Source organism: Polypterus senegalus, chromosome 3, assembly GCF_016835505.1.
Source record: "Polypterus senegalus isolate Bchr_013 chromosome 3, ASM1683550v1, whole genome shotgun sequence".
NCBI classification, from domain to species: Eukaryota; Metazoa; Chordata; class Cladistia; order Polypteriformes; family Polypteridae; genus Polypterus; species Polypterus senegalus.
The window spans coordinates 36,489,050-36,512,788 of record NC_053156.1 but is presented as its reverse complement, the minus strand read 5'-3'; the positions used below and the strand labels follow the sequence as shown (position 1 = coordinate 36,512,788).

At 37.4% G+C, this 23,739-nt stretch overlaps 2 protein-coding genes across 2 annotated transcripts in view; both read left to right on the top strand.

The window, feature by feature from the left end:
- si:ch211-212k18.7 (lysosome-associated membrane glycoprotein 2) overlaps window positions 1–845 on the top strand; it is a 78,054-nt gene extending 77,209 nt beyond the window's left edge. The window contains exon 6 of the mRNA XM_039746944.1: window positions 5–845. Coding sequence (XP_039602878.1) covers window positions 5–144 — 140 coding nt within the window. The 3' untranslated portion in view covers window positions 145–845. The remainder of the gene's footprint in view (window positions 1–4) is intronic.
- Window positions 846–7,868: 7,023 nt separating this feature from the next.
- The window catches only part of mpdu1b (mannose-P-dolichol utilization defect 1b), a 32,609-nt gene continuing 16,738 nt past the window's right edge, over window positions 7,869–23,739 (top strand). The window contains exons 1-2 of the mRNA XM_039746943.1: window positions 7,869–8,003; window positions 17,027–17,092. Coding sequence (XP_039602877.1) covers window positions 7,901–8,003; window positions 17,027–17,092 — 169 coding nt within the window. The 5' untranslated portion in view covers window positions 7,869–7,900. The remainder of the gene's footprint in view (window positions 8,004–17,026; window positions 17,093–23,739) is intronic.

The window sequence follows — 23,739 nt, the reverse complement described above, 5'->3', positions numbered from 1 at the left end:
TCAGATGACATTTGCTCTGCGGATAAAGGAAACTACAATATTGCCATTGCCGTAGGAGTGGTTCTTCTCATCCTGATCATCATTGTCATCGTTTGCTACATCATCAGCCGAAGGAAGAGTCAAAATGGCTATCAGGCTCTCTAAGTAGCCATTCCCTGATTGCTGCTCAAATTTTTTCTTTGGGATCCATGCTTGTTTTAAGCTCCACATTGACCTTGTTGAATCCTATACCACTTGAAAGAGCGCCACCCAGAGTGCAAGATGTGTCAGGTTTTAGTACTGACAAAAGGGCTACAGTTTAATACGTTTCATTTTGGCTATCGGATAACTGCATACAGTATAATTTGAGCAGAATGGGTACCCATTTGGATCATACATTATTTTTTCCAAAGGGAGTGAGGGGTGGAGGTGGGGTGGGATAAGGGGCCTGCTGCTGTTTTGGAATAATTTGACGAGGAGCTCTGTCTCCATTCGTTTTTCTGTAATAAAGCTGATTTGAGAAAATAAATGCTTTCATTTTTATAGTAATTGCTTATACCAGTTCCTCATTGTTCCTCATTGTTGCAGTTCCAGCAATCAGTAGCATTTTGTAGATTGCTAATTTTCTTGGTTAATGCCAATCAGATTTCCACAAGAACATTTCAGCTAGCAGAAGATGGACTTTGTATTGAATGCCTCTGAGGGGTCTAACGTGCTATGTTCCTGTGAATGAATGTAGACACCATGGAGTTATGGTACATTAAAAGACTCCTTGCTCCTTAAGAGACAATAATGTTCTAACATATTGTACTTTCTTTTATTTGACAGCATTATTAAATGTTTGCTCCATCTTCAGCTACCCCGGTCATCTGCCCATATGTCCTTTATTTCTGAATAATAACTCACATTGTCATCTTTTCTTTCTTCTTAGTCTTCATCTCAGGAAACTTCATCAGGCAATCCCCTTTCAGCTCATGCTATTTTCTTCCTTTTCATTGACTGATAGAATGAGTCCACACTCTTCTCCTACCTGTCATAGGACCTCTTCATTTATTTTACTCACCACCCAACCTGTTATATTATACTCTTCACCAAATCCACACTTCAAAAACTTCCACTATCTTCACATCTTCTTTTGTCATTGTTAGCAAACGTTTGATTATTCTCTTCTCCAAGCTTTTATTAAGGTGTTTAGTAAAGCTGATGTCACGTAATGTAACTTTTTGTCACAAAGCACATCATACTGTTCCAACATGTCAAATTACATGACTGAAAATCACTGCCCATGCCACATTTACCGACTAAGTGCCTATCTTTAACAGTGCACTCGAGATCGCCCCTTTCTCTGACAGCCAATAGCATGCTGCCTGATGGAGCTAGCGATATATAAAGTGTTAACAGCTGTCGCAAGTTCAGCAGCAATCTCTGCCGTTTATTTATTGTTTCAATTCTGTTATACAGTGTAAAGTACAAGACATCAAACAGACCAGCTGCTGTTCTGTTTGCGTGATCCTCAACTCTCATGCTCTCTGATGGAGCCGGCACTGTACAGCTGTAATGTTAATAGCTGTGATGTTTTCAGCAGTTCTTTAAGCCTTTTAATTCCTTTTCCCATTCTTTTTTAGTACATAAAGCACAAGACATCAGGCAGACAAGTTTCTTTTCAATTTTTGAGGTTCAAAATGGGGCTTAATTCCTAATAATTATTTGTGTTTCATAGTATGTGAGCACCCCAATCAACAAGGTTTTCATAGAAAGGAGCACATCATGGATACCCGTATAAGGTGGTCATAAAGAATAGAATGTTTCCTTGTATAGTACAATATTATGAACATTTCAGTACCACTTATTTTAATGACTTACAACTGGGCAAGTTCTATCTTAAAGGAGCACTCATTTTACTATTATAACCTTTATTACTGTTTTTATATTTTTCTTTTGCCTCTCATCAGTGCCTAGCCAAACTGGGGCCCCAAACCGACCCTTTGAATCCACCACATTAGTATTTCTTATAACATCTTAAATTTTAAACAATAATTATATATTGAAATAATGAACAAAGAAGCACTAACTATAACTTTTAATGTTAATTTTTTTTTAAATAATCAAAAATTAAAAGTGAATGTTTAGGGGCTTCTTCAGACGAAGGTTAATATAGTTAACAAAAGCTAAAATTAAACTGAAGCTATTATTAAAAAACATTTTCGTAAACTGAAATAAAATAATTAACAAAGCCGAAATGAAAAACTAAAACTAAATGAAACTATTAAAGTAGCTGGAAAGACTAACTGAAATAAAATAATAATATACTAAAAATATTTTTAGTTTTCATTTTTGAATGAATATTCTTGCCATTAGTCTTTAAACCTTTTAACTTTAAAACAGAAAGTCATTCACCACAAGCTATTTACACAGCATTTGCAGTGACAGAGCGAGCTGAATACGGCGCATAAAACGTGCGAAATAGAAAATGATTTATATGCCACCTTTCTTTGCGCTTGTTGTATATCAAGATGTTAATTCAAACACCTAAAACCAGAATGTGCTGGTCAATAAAACCTTTACCATATGGACAGAAAAATTATTAGCAAGTAACGTTTCACTTTATTTCTCAGGTTTCTGTGTTTTGCTGACAATAATTCACCTGGCACTTGACAAAGGAGAAATCCTTTTTGAAAATAAAATAGCACTGATTGAGAGACTAACTAGGTCATCATACAAGATCAGCATATTGTTACTGACCAATCACTTTTGCTTTAAAAAAGTAGTTTAACAATGAAGCGACACAAACCTTGTAAAATTCCTGAGGTGTCAATGTCTCTATTGAACTATAGGTAGGTGAAGAGAGTCTGCCAACTGGTGAAAAACTACTAATTAATGTGTTTTTGAATTTATTTTTTATTTATTAATTTATCTTTTTTAGTTTACGTTCACAGCTCAAAATACCTTTATACAGTATACAGTAGAATCTTTTCTTTGATTCTTGATATCTATTCAGGCCTGCAGGTGGCAAAATTCTGTCGATAAATTGCATGTGCCTGAGATGGAATCAGAGATCAATATGGCTGGTAGAAAATTAAAAGCCCAGTATGGGAGATTTTTGAATTCAATATTGAAGGCATTCATTATAAGCACATTGTCTTGGAGTGAGATATGTTGTGTATGACATTTAGAGTAAAAAAACTCTCAAACCTTAAAATTCACCTAAATTTCATTACAAATTGGCCCATTCTGGGCAATAAATAGAAAAGATAAAAAATGGCAACAATCAGCACACATTTTTTCAGCACAAATGACATAAAAAAATATTTTAAAAATTATAAAATTGTGTAAAACTATTCATATTCAGTATCTAGTTTTAATTTTGCTTGTTTTTATCAGACAAAAACAAAACCAGATAGTAAAACATGTAGTGTATTAAGCTTCCACTATTATAATCCAAATCCATTAAGTCTACAGTTCTGTCTGATTGTGACGCAAAACGCTTTAACTGTACCATAATTACTAAAATTAAAACTGAAACTAATTGATATAAAAATAAAATAGAAATGTCTTTGTGAAATAAAAGCTAAATTAAAACTAAAAATACATGATGAAGGAAAACTAAAACTAAACTGAATTTCCAAGTAAGGTCTGAAAAAATATAGAAATAAAAACTAATATAAATAGGCAAAACTATAATAACCTTCCTTCATATGCTTAGTTGCATATCACAACAGCACACATCTAAATTTTCTAAAGGCAAATTCATCTATGAGGTCATCATGATAGCCAAGCTGTTTATATGTAGCTGTGCCATGGATGACCATAGCCATGTCTTGATAAACTTGAATTTTGAAAAAATGGTAATTGGGAGAATTGGTGCAATACAAAAGGCAACCCATAGATCTGGACTTCAGTGGTATTAAGTGGCAATGATATATCAATTGATTTGTTTCTTTTATAAACAATACCACCAACATGCATTTATATACACTGCTCACAAAAATTAAAGGAACACTTTAAAGAAACACATTAGAATCATCAGATCTCAATATGAAGTTGGATATCTATACAAATAACGACAGGGCAATGTCTTAGGAACAAAAGGATGCCAAGTCTTTTAATGGAAATAAAAGTTTTCTGCCTACAGAGGGCTCAATTGTGTAGACACCCTAAAATCAGAGTGAAATGAAGATGTGGCAGGCTAGTCTATTTTTTCAAAAACTTAATTTCTGCTACTCAAAATGGTTTTCAGTATCTTGTGTGGCCCCCACGAGCTTGTATGCATGTTGACAATGTCGGGGCATGCTCCTAATGAGACGACGGATGGTGTCTTGTGGCATTTCCACCCAGATCTGTATGAGGGCATCCCTGAGCTGTTGTACAGTCTGAGGAGCAACCTGGCGGCGCCTAATGGACCGAAACATAATGTCCCACAGATGTTCTATTGGGTTTAAGTCAGGGGATCGTGAAGGCCATTCAATTGTTTCAATTCCTTCATCCTCCAGGTACTGCCTGCATACTCTTGCCACATGAGGTCGGGCATTGTCGTGCATTAGGAGGAAACCAGGACCTACTGCACCAGCGTAGGGTCTGACAATGGGTCCAAGGATTTCATCCTGATACCTAATGGCAGTCAAGATGCCGTTGTCTAGCCTGTAGAGGTCTGTGAGTCGCTCCATGGATATGCCTCCAAGATCATCACTGACCCACCACCAAACCAGTCATGCTAAATGATGTTACAGGCAGCATAATATTCTCCACGGCTTCTCCTGACCCTTTCACGTCTTTCACATATACTCAGGGTGAACCTGCTCTCATCTGTGAAAAGCACAGGACGCCAGTGGTGGACCTGCCAATTCTGGTATTCTATGGCAAATGCCAATTGAGCTCCCTGGTGCTGTGCAGTGAGCACAGGGCGCAGTAGACATTTGGGCCCTCATGAAGTCTGTTTCTGATTGTTTGGTCAGAGACATTCACACCAGTGGCCTGCTGGAGGTCATTTTGTAGGGCTCTGGCAGTGCTCATCCTGTTCCTCCTTGCCCAAAGGAGCAGATACTGGTCCTGCTGATGGGTTATGGACCTTCTATGGCCCTCTCCAGCTCTCCTAGAGTAACTGCTTGTCTCCTAGAATCTCCTCCATGCCCTTGAGACTGTGCAGGGAGACACAGCAAACCTTCTGGCAATGACACGTATTGATGTGCCATCCTGGAGAAGTTGGACTACCTGTGCAACCTCTGTAGGGTCCAGGTATCGCCTCATGCTACCAGTAGTGACACTGACTGTAGCCAAATGCAAAACTAGTGAAGAAACAGTCAGAAAAGATGAGGAGGGAAAAATGTCAGTGGCCTCCACCTGTTAAACCATTCCTGTTTTGGGGGTCATCTCATTGTTGCCCTTCTAGTGCATCTGTTGTTAATTTCATTAACACCACAGCAGCTGAAACTGATTAACAACCCCCTCTGCTACTTAACTGACCAGATTAATATCCCATAAGTTTCATTGACTTTATGCTATACTCTGATTAAAAAGTGTTCCTTTAATTCTTTTGAGCAGTATAGTACATTTTCATACACATGATGTAGCTCAAAATGATGAACAAGATGAAGAAAGAAAAAAGAAAAAAAAAGTATAAAAGTAAAATTAGGCAATACTAAGTAAAGGCCAAATGGTTCAGGGTATCAATGTGCTGTTACTCTTTGTGACTTGATATAGTCAAAGGTATCACTTGTGACACGTGATACAACAATAACAAAAAAAAAATAATACTACTACCACTGCTACTCATAATAAAAAATACTACTACTATTACTACTAATAATAAAGATATTAAGTTAAAATACAACTACTATTACTTCTACTGATGGTAATATATACAATACTACTACTACTAATAATAATAAAATAAAAACTAGTAATACTACTGCTGAATATACTTAATAAACTTACTTAATGTAGTAAATACAGGATGAAAATGAAGCTGAATATTTCATGTTATAAAAATGAGCTTGCAAATATATCACCTACACTTATGAATTTATCTAAACTTCATTTAGGAACAACCATTTGATATGGCACCAGCCAATCATAGGGTGAACACACACACAGACAGCATAGGGCCAGTTCAGTATTACCAGTCCACCTAGCCTGCATGATTTAGGACTGTGGGTGGAAACCATAGCATCAGAAGGAAACCATCATTGACGCAGGGAAAGCCTACGAAACTCCATGCAGGTAGGGCCTGGGATGTGAACCCAAGTCTCCTTAGAGTGAGTCAGCAGTGCTGCCACTGCACCATCCCTTACTACTGCTTTCCTTGGAATTTTTTTTTTTACTGTTTAATGGTTTTTTTATCATTTAAATTGTGTAATTATGAAGGTTTACAGTTTATTAAATAACTATCTGTTCTACTCGTCTAAGATGGATTGAAATCTAAATAATCAACCTCCACCTCAGCATTAACGTTTGCAGTGCTCCATCTATTGGAATGCATTTTGTAATGCATGTAGCAATACAATGTACTGTATTGCATTTGTCTCTTCAACAGAGAGTGCATTACAAAAAATTGTAAAAGTAGTGTTAATGTTTGTGATATGCCATCTGCTGGAATGACGGAGACATAGCAACCAGAGAGGCACACAGACACCCTTTTATTAAAGTGGATGAGAAAAGGAATAAAAAAAACCCACAATACTAAAGTTTATTCATACAAAGCACAAAATGCTGTTGCAGTTATTTTTACTAGTCTGATATTATTTTTAGTGTTACAACCCCGAACATGAAAACACTACCCATACTCAAATTGTCATTTATAATTCTACAATCAAAATCTAAAACCCTCCAAAAATACTAATTCACCGAATGAAGCACACTGTGATAACATTAAAAAGTGGGAAACTAATGGGGTAGTGGCGATATTGCCCAGCGTTACCATATCACCAAGGGTACAGGGTGGGACTTAGTGAATTTGTACTGCCGATGACTAACTGTTATGTCCAGAATGTAACCCTGTGTTTCTTTAAGAGTTTGTACATAGTTGATTTACTAAAAGACAAGGCAGGATGGGAATAAAGAGGGTGTGGTGAACTGATGGTTTGTGGGAAAAAGAAGGTTGAGATAAAAACCAATAAGAAAACATATGGGAAAAACCCGTGTGTGACGAGTTTTTGTGTCTGGATACAACACTAACCACTAGGGAAACTTTGCTAAGGGGCCCCTCGTAGCAGCCCCCACATGCCATAATTAGGTGGGTTACGCCAAGCTCACACTGGCCATCGTTAGTCATATTAGCTGGGAAATAACCTGACTTGCAAGTCTTTGGAATACTCAAGAGAACGTTTCCTGTGTCAGATCAGAGCCCTTGATGTTGCAAAAACTTTAAATGCATCATTTTACAATGCTTTTAGTGCAACATTTACAATTTCACCCAATTTTTCATGTGTCTTTCACAGGGTGACTAGATTATCCTAGAAACAGGGACACTTGTGTATTGGCATACCAGAACGGTGCATAACTCATTAATCCCACTGTCACTTGCGTATTTCGGCTGCCTACGAAGGGGACAACGCGGGATATTTTGTATAATTCCGGGACGCTAGGGATAAAGCGGAATGAAAAGTATAAAAACAGGAAAAAACGGGACGTGTTGTATAGCCTGAAATCATGACTGTCTGGTCAACCAGCATTTATCAAATTAAAACTTTATTGACTTTTAAAATGCTTAGAATAGATGTTGCTGTAAAGCACCAGAAGGAAAGATGTTAAACATATTACAATTTACAGGAAGGCGGAGCTGTCAGTTTATCCAATCAGATGGGTATGCCTTGATCTTTGCTACCTGTCAATCTTAAAATATCTTCCAATCGCAATGCTTCCCGGAAGTGTTGCTGGCACTCCAAGTGAAGCCACAGGAAGACGTTTTTTTGTTCCAGGAGTAAACATGGCAGCGTCCTTCATGGAGCCGTTTAGGGAACTACTAGTAAAGTTTCTCATTCCAGAAAAATGTTTCGATGAATTTTTCATAAACTTCAACTTTTTAGATGGTAGGCCATTTTTCCTTTTTTTATTCTTGCGCGAATAACGTGAATCCATGATTGTCTTCCGTGACGAAGATTGCTGTGGTGGCTACAAGTTGGAATGAAGGGGAGGGACACAGTTCATATTGCAACATTTGTATGCACATTTGTGTTTTTTTTTTCTCTAACATGATGTTATATGTAACACCGAAAAAGTAAATAATGTGTAGGTTGTGTAATCCATTATGATTTAAGTCCGTGATCGTAGTATGTTGCAGAACACGAATTTGCAGAGTTCTCTTTAGGAAGATCTCCTGCATTTCTCAGCCGTTTAGCATATTGGAATAATTCTTAACTAAACTTCGTAGTTGTGAACACGTGAAACCATTTTATTAGGCATTTCTAGCAAGAGGCATTTTAATTGATAAAAAAAAAGTTTCCATAAAAATTATTAAAGTAATAATGTTTAAAATCGTATTCACTACGGCATTTTTAACCCTTAATATGGTTCGGTTAAATTCGACAACATCGTCTATGTGTCATGTGGAGGAGTTACACATTGCAAATCCCCATTCGTCAAATGCTTTAACTGACCATCTTCTGATTGGCTGTCGTCAGTTTCATTAACTAATCCTTCCGGCCTCTTTCACGTAGTTTAAACGTAAATTACTCATTATTGTAATCCAATGCATCCATGCTCCATATTGCAGGAAACAAGGACATTTAATGCAAAAGTGTTTCCCTTTATTGTTTTGGTAGTCATTTGCATATGTACAAACTATATTTTCAAAACTGGTTGATATGAATTGTTATTTCTTGCCAAAGCATTTGTAAAACCATAAAATGAAGAGCTTGCTTCCACCCGTAAAGAGATGCAGTAAATACATAAAAACAAGCTGAAATGCCCACTCAAGTAACAATGGAGGTCAAAGAGAATTATTTTTCTTGGTAAGCCCACACCTAGTCACTAAGGAAGTGGAGTGGAGTGGAGTGGAATGGATGTGGAGGTGCTGCACAGGCACATGTATTTGCAGTAACACAGAGGGACTAAAGGCAGTGCAGACTTTTTTCTAAGGAAAGCGTATTAATTTTATGTGGGTATTGACATCCTTTCTATGTTTTATAACTCTGTGCTAGTCCGACTGTGGTGTGCTGGCCCAGTAAAATCACTTCAGGAGAGGCTCACTGAATCTACAAACTAATTAAAATGGCACGGTCAGTTGTGGGATGCACTTTCAACCACATAGAGGTAATAATGGAGGAGAGAATTAAAACAAAACTGAGTGCCATTATGAACACTCCTGCACGCCCTCTCTCTAAAACAGTACAACACTTGCGTAGCAGGAGCGTCCGCTGCGACATGCGTCGCGTGAAGTATAAATCCGGCCTAAACAGTAAAATGCTTGCGTAGCAGGAGCGTCCGCTGGAGCATGCGTCACGTTGTGTTGCGTGAAGCATAAACCCAGCCTAAAATGCTTGCTTAGCGGGAGCATGTGTCACGTGAAGTATAAACCCGGCCTACTTGCACACGTACTTTATGTAAATCTGGAGGAATCCAGCAGGTGGCAGTGCAAGGTATTATCACGATGACACCTTACCCCAATATCTCTGAAATATCTCTGAAAAGGATGTTTAATGATTAAATCTATCAATCCAGGGATGTGTCCATTCCAGCAAGCATTGGGCACGAGGCAGAAACAGTCCAGAAACAGAATACAAGCACACACATACACTGGCGTCATTTTAGTATCACCAAATCTGCATATCGTTGGAAGGAAACCAGAGCACACTGAAGAAACCCAGCAGAAAAAAAAAAAACCTGTAAACTCTAGGCAGGGAATACCAGCGACGTGACTCTCTGCGAGACAGCAATGCTACTGCTCCGCCACCGTGTCGCCCCCATGTGTGTAATTCTTAACAGTATTCATTATTTAAACAAAATGAACGATTTATCTGTAAAATGTAACATACATACTTTAATGCATTTCATCGTGAAAGTGATATCAAGTAGAAATTTAAGGATTCTAAATGTGCAGAGAGTTGGGATATCATACATTTAATGTGCTCTGTGTGGTGATCTGTTGCCATTTGCCGCTGCTGTCAGGTCAGGAGGAAGCCCCAGAAAAAAAGACGCCACAGAAGATGGTATGTGAGACTTTTAAAATGTATCATGTTATTAGAATCAGGAATATGCAACGCTTTAATATCAAAGCAACACGAATGCATCTTTATGTCAGCATTTTGCTTCACCACATCGAACGATTCATCAAACATCGAAGCGCGCAAATCGATCCTGTAGGATCCGCATAGAGGCTTTCTGTCACATGTAGATAGTAAACAGAGACTCTGACGTCACGTTCCGACTTTTAGCCCACTCCGCCCCCCGACTTTTTGCTGGTACTGCAACTGGCACACGCATCACGTTAATTTCTGAGGGCCTGCTCAGAGGACGCGTCAAATGAACGCTGACAGCCATGATGCGTGTATGTACGCGTTCTGAGCGTGAAGTATAAATGAGCCCTTACACACCAACACTGAGGACTTTCAGCCAATAAATTATTGTTAACATACTCTAGTGGGACGCCTGTATAGTGCCTCACTGCGACAGCCAAATGAGACGTTTTCTTTCTTTTTACTCATTCTGGTGTACATTTGAGAGAGGTTTGTTGTTAGTCATAATATAATATTATTTGTTGAATTTCTGTAAAAAGCCACATTTCCACCTGGAGGGAAATGAACTGCTATCCATTGTGGTAGAAATCAACATCTTAATTAAAGAAAGACACTTATGCTGTACCAGGATAAGTTTGATAAAACCTTTTTGTGTCAGTAATCAGACAAGAGAAAACTTGTCCATCTAACTCTTGCAGCACCAGGCTGAAGAGGGAGCACTCGCCACAGCAGATGGTTACAGCATGATCAGAATGAACCAAAAAATACAATTAGAGGGTTAGATTTATAGACAATTGAATTTGCATAACAGTGCTGAATTAATACTTGCATGTCGTACACTAATTGGTTAAAAGACATTGGGTGCTTTAACACAGAGCACAACCAGCCTAAAGTTAAACCTTTCTCCAGTATATCCTTGTTCTTCATGATCTGTTGAGATTCAGCTCTTATTCTGTTATGAAAATTGTATACGTACCAACTGATCTTATCTTACTAGGTGCATGAAAGAACATTACATCAGCCAGCCACCCCCTCTGCTTGTTTTCTTGACCATTTCAGCAGTCTCTTAATGACATTTCTAAGGAAATGTTTATATATTTCAGTGTGCACTGCAACCCATAATACTTGACTACAGTTTTCTAAATGTTTTCAACCCAGATGTTCTGCAGAGATTAAATAAAAAGGTTTGAGAGGTGTGAAAAAGGTGATTATTATTCTCAGCCTTGAAGTGCATCCTGCATTGCTTCCATATTCTGAGTGATTAATGGACAATTGGATTATTGTTATATTGTCAATTTACTGGGGCACAAACAAGGGCATAAAAAGAAGTGCAGCAAAATTTTATTTCTGTTGCAGACTGAGCTTGTGTATATTCATCAATTTATGTCAACTTCCAGAAACTTCATAGTTTGTATATTTGCTGCCCAGTAATAAAACTGAAAATTAGGTAGTGCCATTCCACCTTCTACTTTAGGTCTTTGTAGAGTTGCCTTTTGAATGTGTTGACATCTCATATTCCAGGTAAGGGTCTTTCCATGTCAAATCATCACACTTTTGGACCTTATCGTCACAGCTTTTAACAAAACTTGGCGTGCTGATTTGGTCATATGAGTAACCCATGGAACTGAAATTGCACGTGTCTTGGGTCAATATTAAGGGAGATTTAAGCTAACAGAATTCGAGCTTATGGGGGGCTGGGGGGAATTATGACTTTGACTGGCTATGTCTTTCTAAATAGAAGTTGCACAAAAATGGTTCCCGTATTGTTTTAAAGCTCTTTTCCAACTCCATATTTTGCGTAAATACTATGCTTTCCCCAAAATGAAAAATTACCTTACAATGAGTAACTGCAATATTGAAAACTGAATAGGTAAAAAGCATTTAGTACCCAAATGTGGCAATTGGTGCCACGGCCCACCTGCCAAGTTGTTTGCCTGCCTATGGTAAAGTCATCCCTGATGGAGGATCACAGGAATCATGGGAAAGAGGGGTCCTTTCATCGGAGCAATGTTTCAGCCGTGGCATGGCCAAATGGGGAGGCAGCTAGATGGATGAGGTCTCCAGGACTCTAAAAATATCCAAACCTAACTTTGTCATATCATCTACTGTTAAACCGTACTTCTAAAATTTTTATTATTATGCCGTATTAAGGAATTGTTCTGTTCTGTGTATTGTATTGTATTGACCCCCTACTTTTGACACCCACTGCACGCCCAACCTACCTGGAAAGGGGTCTCTCTTTGAACTGCCTTTCCGAGGTTTCTTCCATTTTCCCTACAAGGTTTTATTGGGAGTTTTCCTTGTCTTCTCAGAGAGTCAAGGCTGGGGGCTGTCAAAAGGCAGGGCCTGTTAAAGCCCATTGCGGCACTTCCTGTGTGATTTTGGGCTATACAAAAATAAACTGTATTGTATTGTATTGTATGTATTTTAAAATTTATCAATTTGTTGCTAAAGTTAGCTTATAATGTCATGAACATCTCCAGAAAATTTGCTCTTCACTTTTTGAATTGTTGCTGAGCTATCTTTGCTTATAGGTGGCATCACATGGTTTCATATTACTAATAGGCCTTTTTCATAGAGGCTTTTCTAAAACTGAAAAATATATTTTTTCTGTCATGTTTTTATACCTACATGTAAATAAAGGTTCTCATACATAACAATTATTTCTTAAATGATTGGCAGAATGATGCTATCATAAACATTTAGCCAATCCAGAGTCAGGGTTTTATTCAGTAAAACGCCACGACTGTTGTGTCAGTGTTTATTGAAATCGGTTTATTCTGTTACGGAATTAAGAGATTCAGGTCGTTATCTCGTATAGGGCTAATTTAGAATGTAGCCTAAGCTACTGTTAAGTGGTTTTAAACAAAAACGATCTTTGTCCACACTAGCATTTCCACATCATTTATGAAAGTATTTTTGTTCATACTAAACAAACCGAAAATGAATGTGATGCAATAACATACCTACAATATATAAGAAAAGTTTACACATCCCTGGCAAAATTTCAGATTTTGTTTGATTAAAAAATGAAACCAAGATAAATCCTGTCAGAATTTATTACACCTTTATTACAATCTACAGAGCCCCGTAGCTGTCACGCAAAGAAAAAAAAAATCCACTCGTACGAATTTTGTAATTCCTTTGAACAGATTATTTTTTATATGTTTCTTCTTATTTCAGTAGCTTTATTTTTCCTGGTGTGTAGCTTAGTGAATCGGAACCAGAAGAGTATTTCCAGCCTGTAGTCTCAGTTTATTCTATGCTGTTCAGTGTCATTATTGACTGGATTTAAACTTTTCCTCTATTAACGTTTCCACCACTGACTCTGAAATATCACATTCTCTGAGAAATTTCCATAAATTCATTCTCGTAACCTCTATGTTAGAAACTCATTTCAGGTTTCCTCAAAAGAACTGTTTCAACTGTGGTGGTCTTCCAACTAGTTCCTCTTCTGGTTCACTGATGTTAAACACACAACCTTACAGTTCACTTGTGGAAAACAGGAAAACTGTACAGGGCTCCATAATAATAAGACTTGGACTGCAAGGTGGAAAAATAATAATTATCTGTTTGAAAAAATTAATACAGAAGCAGAAAAAAAATAACATTCTGGTTGAACAAGTTACGTAATTCATCTAAATAGATTTTTCAAATGATTTTTTTTATAAAGAAGGTGAAAACAAATCAGAAACTGCTTAATGAAAAAGGAAAAAAAAATCATACAAAAACCTGGTCACATTAGTGTGCACACCCTCTACACCATTACTTACCTTTTGATTTTATTACAGCACTCAGTCTTTTTAGGTAAGAGTCATATCAGTGTGGCACATCTGCACTTGGCAATTTTTGCCCACTGCTCCTTGCAGAAAATCTCCAGGTCTGTCAAATTGCGAGAGCATCTCCTGTGTACAGCTGTCTTCAGGCAACCCCACTGATTTTCATATGGTTTAACGTCTGGGCTCTGACTAGGCCATTCCAGAACACTGATCCTCCTTTGATGAAGCCATTGCTTTGTTGATTTTGAGGAATGCTTTCGGTCGTTGTCATGCTGAAAGGTGAAGTTCCTCTTCCTCTTCAGCTTTCTAGCAGATGCTTAAAGGATTTATGCCAAAATAGACTGATAATTGGAGCTATTCATGATTCCATCCACCATGACTAAAGCCCCAGTTCCAGCTAAAGAAAAGCAGACCAAAAGCATTATGCTGCTTCCACCATACTCCACTGCGGCTATGGTGTTCTTTTGATGATGTGCTGTGTTATTTTTGCACCAAACATACTTTTTAGGAATTTTATGACCAGATAGTTCAACCTTGGTCTCATCAGACCATAATACATTTTTCCACGTGGTTGTGGGAGACTGGGTATAGTTTTTTTGCAAAAGTTTGCTGGGAATGGATATTTTCCTTTGTGAGAAAAGGCTTTCGTCTTGCTACCCAACCCCACAACCCAGACATATGAAGAATATGACTGATGGTTGTCACATGTAGGGAACAACCAGCAATTGTCAGGAAGTTGTGTAGCTCCTTTAATGTTGCTGTAGGCCTCTTGGTGTCCTCCCTGACCAGTTTTCTCCTTGTCCTTTCATCTATCTTGAAGGGATGTTTTGATCTAGGTAAAGTCACTGTTGAGCCATATTTACTCCACTTGTTGATGACTGTCTGCACTGTACTTCATGTTTAATGCTTTTCCATACTATTTTGTACCTCTGTCCTGATTGATACCTTTCAATGATGAGATCCTGTTTGTTTTAAAAGCTCTTTGTACACCATGGTTTTTGAAATGTGTGTTACAACCAAAAGAATATCAAAGTAATCCTACATGAACAGCCAAACTTTATCTGAGCTCAATCAGAGCCACATTAATTGATGGTGAGGTGTATACTAATTACTATTTGAGATGAGAGTTATTGTGATTGGCCCCATTTTTGAGTATTAAAGGGTGTGCACAATAATGCAGCCAAGTTTTTGTGTGATATATTTTTTTTTTTCTGACATGATTCACCTTGGTTTTGTTTTTTTATCACGCAAAATCTGTGATTTTGGCAGGGGTGTGTAGACGTTTTATGTCCACTATACATTGGACACACATGTTGCAAAAATGTCTTTAACTGAGAATATGGTGTGCCAGTTATGGCATGACTTACAATGGCAGACTTATGTTTTGGTTTTTTTTTTCTGCCTAAACGCAGCCTGAATATCTGTGAAATGGTAGACAAACCCAGTGTACCTGGAGAAAACCTACACTTTCTTTCACATTTATAATGTATACGTTCTTGCAGACTGTGGTCATGCTGAGACTATACAGGGTGGTCCAGATCTAATTATGCAGATCCAGATCTGGATGACTTTGATTTATGTGGGGACAATTCCAGTTTGGTGCAAAGACAATTCTTCATGTCGTCAGTTTGCACATTTCTCGATGATCGGGATTTTTCGGGTGATTTTTCTATGTAGTAAACTTAATAAGTTATAGCATAATGAAAATTGCATAATTAGATCTGGACCATCCTATAGGTTGCTAGGGTTGTGAGGCAGTTGTAAACCACCTTGCTGTTTTTTTAATTTATTAACTGCTGAGTTAGTTATGATTTTTTTTAACCGAACTATGTGTAGCTGCTTGTGTTTTCCAAAGAAACATTCCCCTTTCTCAACAGGTGCTCAAAAGGGCAATAAAGTTCATTGGTTACCCAAAGTGAAGTGATATCTCTCTGGAGCTTTTTGTCTAGACTAAATGCCATTGACATCTGCTGTCAGAAGTGTTCCACTTAATTCAGACTGCTTGCCCTTTCTTTACTGGTTATTGCAGTGGACACACATACTTTATGCATAATCTAAAGATAGTTCAAAGATCCAGACTTAAATAATACTGAATGTTTCATTTAGTCATTTTAACAGCAGAGCTGTTATATGCATTCACCTGTTCTGTTCATTCAGGCTTTATTGACAGGAATAGTTTGCCCATGTACAGCTGAGCACGTTACAACAAAATGGCTTTGATTAATTTCGCTCTGTTTATCCGGCTGGGGTTTACTTTAAGAACGTGTTGTGCCTAACATACCACACCACCTGATCCTTAACCTGTCTGGTGAGTTTGCAGAAATTTTAGACAGGCTAAGAAATGTATTCCCCCCTTTCTGCCCTTCCTTGATATACCCCCCAAAATGTAGCATATTTATGAATAGGTAATAAAAATAAATGAATAGGTATAAAATTTATAGTTTGTGTGATTATCATTTTAAGGATAAGTTAAAATGTATATTTTTTTTTATAAGTTATTGTTTCTTTGCAGTACTGTCAAATCTTAAATTTGGGGTCATGGTATTCTGGATGGTGGCATGGTTGTAATTAGAGCCATGACACATTCTGCTATCATGGCACTAGTCAGGCCAAGTGCATTCACCCCATTCAGAATGGCCTTGTGGCTTTGTTCTGTATGCTTTGTCATGTCTCCATTCCAAAAGGTTCCACTGAGTCTGCATTTGGTTAGTTTCAGTTATCTAGGGCTAGGTAACCTGCTTTGTTTCTGGCCAAACTTTTAAGTCTTCCAGATAGTTTTACTGTTCAGTTTGTTTGATGATCCTTTAGTAAGGTCAAGTTGTGTCATCTTCTTTTTTTGGTTTGCACCATTTCCATGTAAAATTGTGTCATCTCTTTGTTTGGTTCAAGATAATAATACAGTGCTTTTTGTATATAATTTGTACAATCTCGTTCACTGCATTAGTGATGTCTATAAACTGCTTGAGTTAGTGTGTATGTGGATTGTGCATTCCAGCGGTGTGCTGCTTTCTGTTATGATTGTCTCATCAACTTGATCTGAACTGCATATTGAAAACTCAGTCATCCTTTTATTTCTCTCTCTTTTTTTATTTTCTTCAGTGCCTTGCCTGAAAATCCTGATCAGCAAGGTACTAGGAATTGGGATCATTGCTGGATCAATTATGGGTAAGTTGTCTTTTATAGTGTGTTTATAAGCAGAAAAGTTTTATTTATTGTTAAGTGTGTTTGCATTAAGAATCAATTAATAAAGGTGCACCCCCGAGTATTTGTAGAGCATCTCTTTGTCTTTTTTTTTGTCTTCACTGTGGATGGATATATGTGTAAATGGGGACATATTTCTCTATTTGTTCCCATTTCTTTAGTCTTGCTGATGTTGAGCTACAGATGTTTAAGATGGCACCACTCTACAAAGCTGGTAATCAGGCTCCTGTTTTTTTCTTCTCTGCCTCCCATTTCCAGTACAACCCAGAACTGCTGAGTTCTCTGGAAACATTGGCAGAGGAAATATTTCAAAATTTTACTTAGAGTCAGCGGTGTAGAATGTCAACAGGAATGAAGCCAGCATCCCTGAGGAACTCTAGTATTGTTCATAACCAGACAAACAACATTTTAATCATACATACTGAGGCCTACAGGGACAGGGTTAGGATTCTGATGGTTGAGCAAGATAAGATGGCATGCTTGCAGTGAAATAAAAATTCAGGTGTTACTCCAAATAAGAGATTTTAAAATGTTAGCGATTATTAATAATGCAAGACATCACTAAATAAGCAGAGATTTTATTCCAATAAGGTCTGAACAGAGGTTATTTCCAAAACGTGTGACACACTTTAGCAAGTTGCTTATAGCATAAACAAGTAGGTTCTTGACCTGGATACATTTTGAATAGTCTGTGAGCTGACACAGATGCATTTGATATAAAACTATGAGCTAGGTGTTCGACCTTGTTTTGCACAAACTGAGGAAGAGTGTATTTTGTTGAGTGCTGGCTTCTATACATAATTTAAAAAAAATAATTGAATAGTCCATTTCTCAACAGTGTCCAAGAGTATCTAGAGTTGCACTGGTCTGGTTTAAATGTATTAAACTATATCTTTATCTTAGCTAGAAGGTACTATTTGTACAGTAGGCCAGTACGTTAGATGTATAGAAACTAAATATTAATAATTTAAGTTAATGGCGCTATCAGTGGATGAAAGTAAAACAAAAGTCTAGAAAATAAACCTCTGGGCCCCACAATGGCTATGGAAAAAGCAGGTCAACTTTATCTTGCCAAGGTCAACCTGCAGTCCTGACATACCATCAGTAGCCATTCTTTTATGTATTATGGCAGTGATTCTTAACCTTTTTTGAGTCACAGACCCCCTTAAGAAATATGATGAAAGCTATGCACCCCCTTCCCCAGAAATATTCACATAAACACAACTTTGCATGCAATGAACATAATGTACTTCATTTATCGAGATTTGATTGTCCCATACATATATGACATACACAAAATATTATTAAACTTAAAAGTAGACACTCTAAAAAAAGAACACTTCTTTTATACAAAGAGTAATGGCCACTCATTATAATTATGAAATATAATCCTCTTGTGCAAATTAAAACCGATCTACCCCTACTATGTTTTCTACTCTCATTACTACTACTACATCTACTCTCTCGTTATCCACTTTATTTCAATGAGAAGGTTGTTCTTGTTTGCCTTGAAATAAGAATATGAAACTGTGGAGTGGTCTTCGACAAGGTGACATGCATATCATCTTTGACGTCCAATCTATTTCGACTTTTCATTTTGATAGAAACAAGTGCTGAAAACCCTGATTCACAAAGGTATGTAGTAGCAAAGGGAATCGGAGCACTCATAGCTCGCTTTACCAGACAAGGGTAGACTTGTGTCAATGCACACCAGAATTCTCCAAGACTCTTCGAGTTGAATTCATTTCATAGCATTTCCTTTGTCTTCAGGTCAATGAGATCATCTTTGGCAAGGTCTTCATCACTGATACAGTCTATGAGGTGAGACAAAAATAACTGGATTGGTAAAAAAAAAATTACAAATTACTGATGAATTACAGCATTCTAAACATTGTCACCCTCTACATACTCCCCCTCCCAATCTCTACACTGCTCCACACGTATCTTCCATTGATTGAAACAGTGCTGGACGAATAGGGGGGATGATCGAGAACAGGAATGTTTTTGTCAGTCAAAAATTGCTTCATGGAAAAAACAGTATGATCATTTTGAACAATCTCATTCACCGTTTTGATGTTTTCATCCATCTGAGATGAGCGTGGGTGACCTGGGCATTGAATGGCTTCTGCATTTTCTTGTCCTTCCTTGAAACACTTGTGCCACTCAAAAATTTGTGTGCGAGACAAGCTGTTATCACTGTACACTGTTTTTATCATTTCATAAGTTTCTGTGGCCGTTCTGTTCAATTTCGCAAGAAATATGATGTTGATTCGCTGTTTGTGCAGCGATTGTTGTGCAAATACTGACTGGGCTATTCACAGGATATGCCTAGCTGGTCGGCGGTTTAGAGAGGGCATGTAGGAAGGGATATAGTTGTATGATTCACATCTGTCCGACCTCCAGATGCTTTTCCAGGAAAGCCCCAAGCCCAGGCCGGTTATTTTTGTGTCTCACCTCGTATGTTGGCCAGGAAAGGATTACGAATCTTTGTTTCAGCTTTAAGGTCACCTGGGCCAAAGTACCGGTCTGTATAGTGAATATAAATTTTAATTTTTATTTGACCCTCACAGACCCCATGGATCTCAGGTTAAGAACCCCTGTATTATGGTATGGTATAGAGGATTTTGCAGGGATTTGACAAAGCACTGACTTTGAATTTGTGCTTGGTGATGTCACAATCAATTAATTTTAAAAAAGTCAGTTAAGAGACTGCATTAGAATATGTTCTTGCCTATGTATTTTTGAGGTTTTAAATTAACGTTGTGTAGCCTAATTGCTGCAGTTTCCTACCAAAACTGTCTAATGAAGTGCATTTCTCAAGAGTGTTTTGCACAGTTTTTCTCTCGTAAAGAAGTGATTTTGGGTCCAAATGCTAAAGTGTATTTGGTTGCACAATTTGCAGCAGATAAATTGCACTATATGCAAGAAATTAAACGAAATGTTTGCATTATCTGATTTCCTTGTTTTTAACAGGAAGAACCTGATATTTATTACCGGTGTGCATTGGCCTTAAATTTCTGTAAATTTCTTTCTAATTGATAATGGTTTTGTTGCTAGGTTTTAGAAACTCTTTAGTAGCTAAGGAAAGAGGAACTAGTCTTGTGGTTTTCTGTTTGGTTTAAAGCTCTTCACTTGTGATGGTCAATTTTGTACTCTTCTCTAACTCTCATTTCAAAACCGTTAGTTGCTTAGGATAAAAGTGTCTGCTAAGTAAATAATTGGAAATGATTTCACTCTATAAAGAATTTCTTTGTTCTAGTGTTTACGATCAAATAGTTGTTGCAATAGCTGCTGCCCTGTTTAAAACAACATTTATTTCTGTAGCACGTCTTCATACAAATGATGTAGCTCAAAGAACTTTACAACATGAAAAAAGAAAAATATAAAAATAAGATTAGGCAATACTAAGTAACAAAGAATACAGTAACGTCCAATGGGCAGGAGGACAGAAAAAATAAAACTCCAGAGGGCTGGAGAAGTAGAAAAAACAAAATCTACAGGGGTTTCAAGGCCATGAGACTGCCCAGATCCCACTGGGCATTCTACCTAACATAAATTATCGAAATCGGTCCTCAAGGGTCTCAGGCTTCAGATGCAAGAAATGAATGATTATGGTCAAGTGAACATCTGGCCTTCAGTCCATCAGTGTAAGGACTGCATGGTGCCTTGATCAGGTGGTGGTGTCGCAGATCGCCACCACAGAAAACGGGGAAAAGAATAGCAGAGAAAGTCGGGGTTAGCATGGATTGCGGAGCCATAATAAAAACGATAATTAAATGCATATACAGAATATCAGGGTTATGCTAAAATGAAGCTATAAGAAAGCCATATTAAAATAATGGTGTTTTAGCAGTTTTTTAAAGTGCTCCACTGTATTAGCCTGGCGAATTTCTATTGGTAAGCTGTTCCAGATTTTAGGTGCTTAACAGCAGAAGGCTGCCTCACCATTTCCTTTAAGCATAGCTCTTGGAATTATAAACAGACACTCATTTGAAGATCTAAGGTTACGATTTGAAGTGTAAGGTGAAAGGCATCCGAAATATAGGATGGAGAAGATTATTTAAGGCTTAAACCATAAGCAGTATTTTAAAGTCAATTCTAAATGGCACAGGTAACCTGTGTAGCGACATCCAAAGAGATGTGCTCAGATTTTCTTTCCCTAGTTAAGATTCCAGCAACTGGCTGTAACCAATTGATATTTTTTGGGAGGAGTCTTGAGAGGAGTGCATTACAGTAATCCAGTTGACTAAAAACAAACCCATGAGCTCATTTTTCAGCATCTTGCAAAACTATTGGGATCTAATTTTTGCTATATTTCCTAAGTGAAAAAATACTGTCCTAGTGATCTGATTAATATGTAATTTAAAATTTAGGTCAGAGTCAATAATTACCCCTAAAACTGCCCCTAAATTCTTTGCCTCTGTCTTGACTTTTATGCCTAATGGATCAAGTTTATTTCTAATATCCTCATTACAGTATATCCATTTTTGCCAGTCGCTAAGATTTCTGTTTTCCCCTTATTTAGTTTGAGAAAATTACTACTCATCCATTCAGAAACACAAGTAAGACATTGGGTCAGTGAACCAAGAGAGTCAGAGTCATCAGGTGCTATTGATGAATACAGTTGTGTGTTGTCAGGATAGCTGTGGTAGCTCACGTTATGCCTTGAGATAATCTTACCTAATGGAAGCATGTAGATTGAAAAGGGCAGTGGACTCAGGATAGATCCTCGTGGAACACCATATAGAATATCATGTGTCTTCGAAGTATAACTACCGCAACTAACAAAAGATATCTCACAATATTGAACTGTATCCCACAACCATTCTCCTTCATTTTGTATGTCTCAGGCTCTTGCTGATATTTTCTTGGAGTTTTCTTTGTCAGTCTTATTTATGTACAGTCCTTCCCTGTGTACATGAGCTTATAAAAAGATATGCTGTTTAGGTATTCTATAAAGAAAAACCCTTCACTACAGAAGGGTTGTGGAAATTGCTTGAGAAAAAGTGAGTTGTTTGTCCTGGTCACTAAAGAGAGTTTTTCATCAATTCACTCTACTGCTGTTGCCTAGTTGGGAAGCAGATACAAAGGTAACCATAGTATGTTTATAGGGTCAGTATTGTTGCATGTGCAGTGAACTTGTGACTTGCATGTGCTAATCAACATGCAGCACATAGCCACTCTCCAGCAATTCCCTAGGTATGGCAGAGACTTGGTCTCTGATTAATAAATTGTTGGAAAGTAAAAAACAGCTGTGAGAAGGGTACTTGAGGAGCACATATATTTGAAAACATGTGATTTTTAAAATTAACTTAAATCTATTGGTTCTTAAACTTTTTTTTACCTTATGTCCCAAATTTTCCTTTGTTTTTGTATTGAAGACCCAGAATCTCTGACATAGGTTGTAATGAAACAATAGCTATTGCTTTAACTGCCCACAGTGACCCATCGCAAGACACTGCAAATCGTATGCACCCCTTTCCCGTTAAGTACTACTTTGAATCGTGTCTCTGTGTGACCCAAATTCAAACAACACACAAGACCCAATTCATGGTCGGGGGAACTAGAAACTATGCTGGCAGCATCAAACACAATGCACGCCAATTTCATGACCCAATCATGCACACACCCACATCAGTACAATGCAGAATCTTCAATTAGAAGAACAAATGCAGTATGTTTTTAGAGTTGTGGGTGGAAATCCAAAGTGCTCAGATAAAAACCATGCCAACAGTGACTGGACAAAAGATTTTAATCCAATAGGCTATAAGAGTGAAACACTAACCTCTGTGCTGTTAGACAGCAATTATCTACAGTCTAATTAATTGAGAGACTCATTGAAGTAGTTTATATGTTTTTGTATTTAAAAATAACCAATATAGTTATAATAAAAATGTAAAAATACTCTTGCAGACATTCTCTTTTGGAATATAGAATTCTCCCCCATTATTTAAGTAACTGAGTAGTGCTGTTTCTTTACCATAAAATTTGATACATTAAAACTATCACAAAATACTTTTCTTGTCCTGTTTTATAAAGGAAGGTTTGCACAAAATGAGGCCGTGGTGGAGTGAAAGCCTACATACTTTACAGGCATGGGTTTTAGCCTTTAAGCCACACAGCTCCACTACCAGTAGTTAATTCAGTCTGAAAATTTTGATGGCCTAGTTGGAAAGAATTCTTTAATACACTTTAGTTGTGTGTGTCCTTTTATCTGTTTTACACTATTTTAAAATATGTTAAGACTTTAGATTTGTGCAGATTTTTAAAAATGGGAATTGCCATGGGAAGACAGGTCATCTTCAAATAGATCCATGCTCATTTTGTGTGATGTTATGTTGCTATATTGTGATATTGCCAAGTGCAGGAGATATCTGCAAATGATTATAGGAAAATCCCTGAATGTTTGTTTGGCTTTCCATTAATCCCCGTGGAATACAATAAACCTTGTAGGCACCTACTTAAAAGACACTTCCAGCATTTTGAATTGATCAGATACAAAGTAAAGCAGAAAAGAGCTCTTTAAGATGCTACAGTGCTTAAAAGGGTTTAATCTGCGCATCTAGAACATTTGTAGATTATGTTATACTTAACTTTTTGATTTTTTTTCC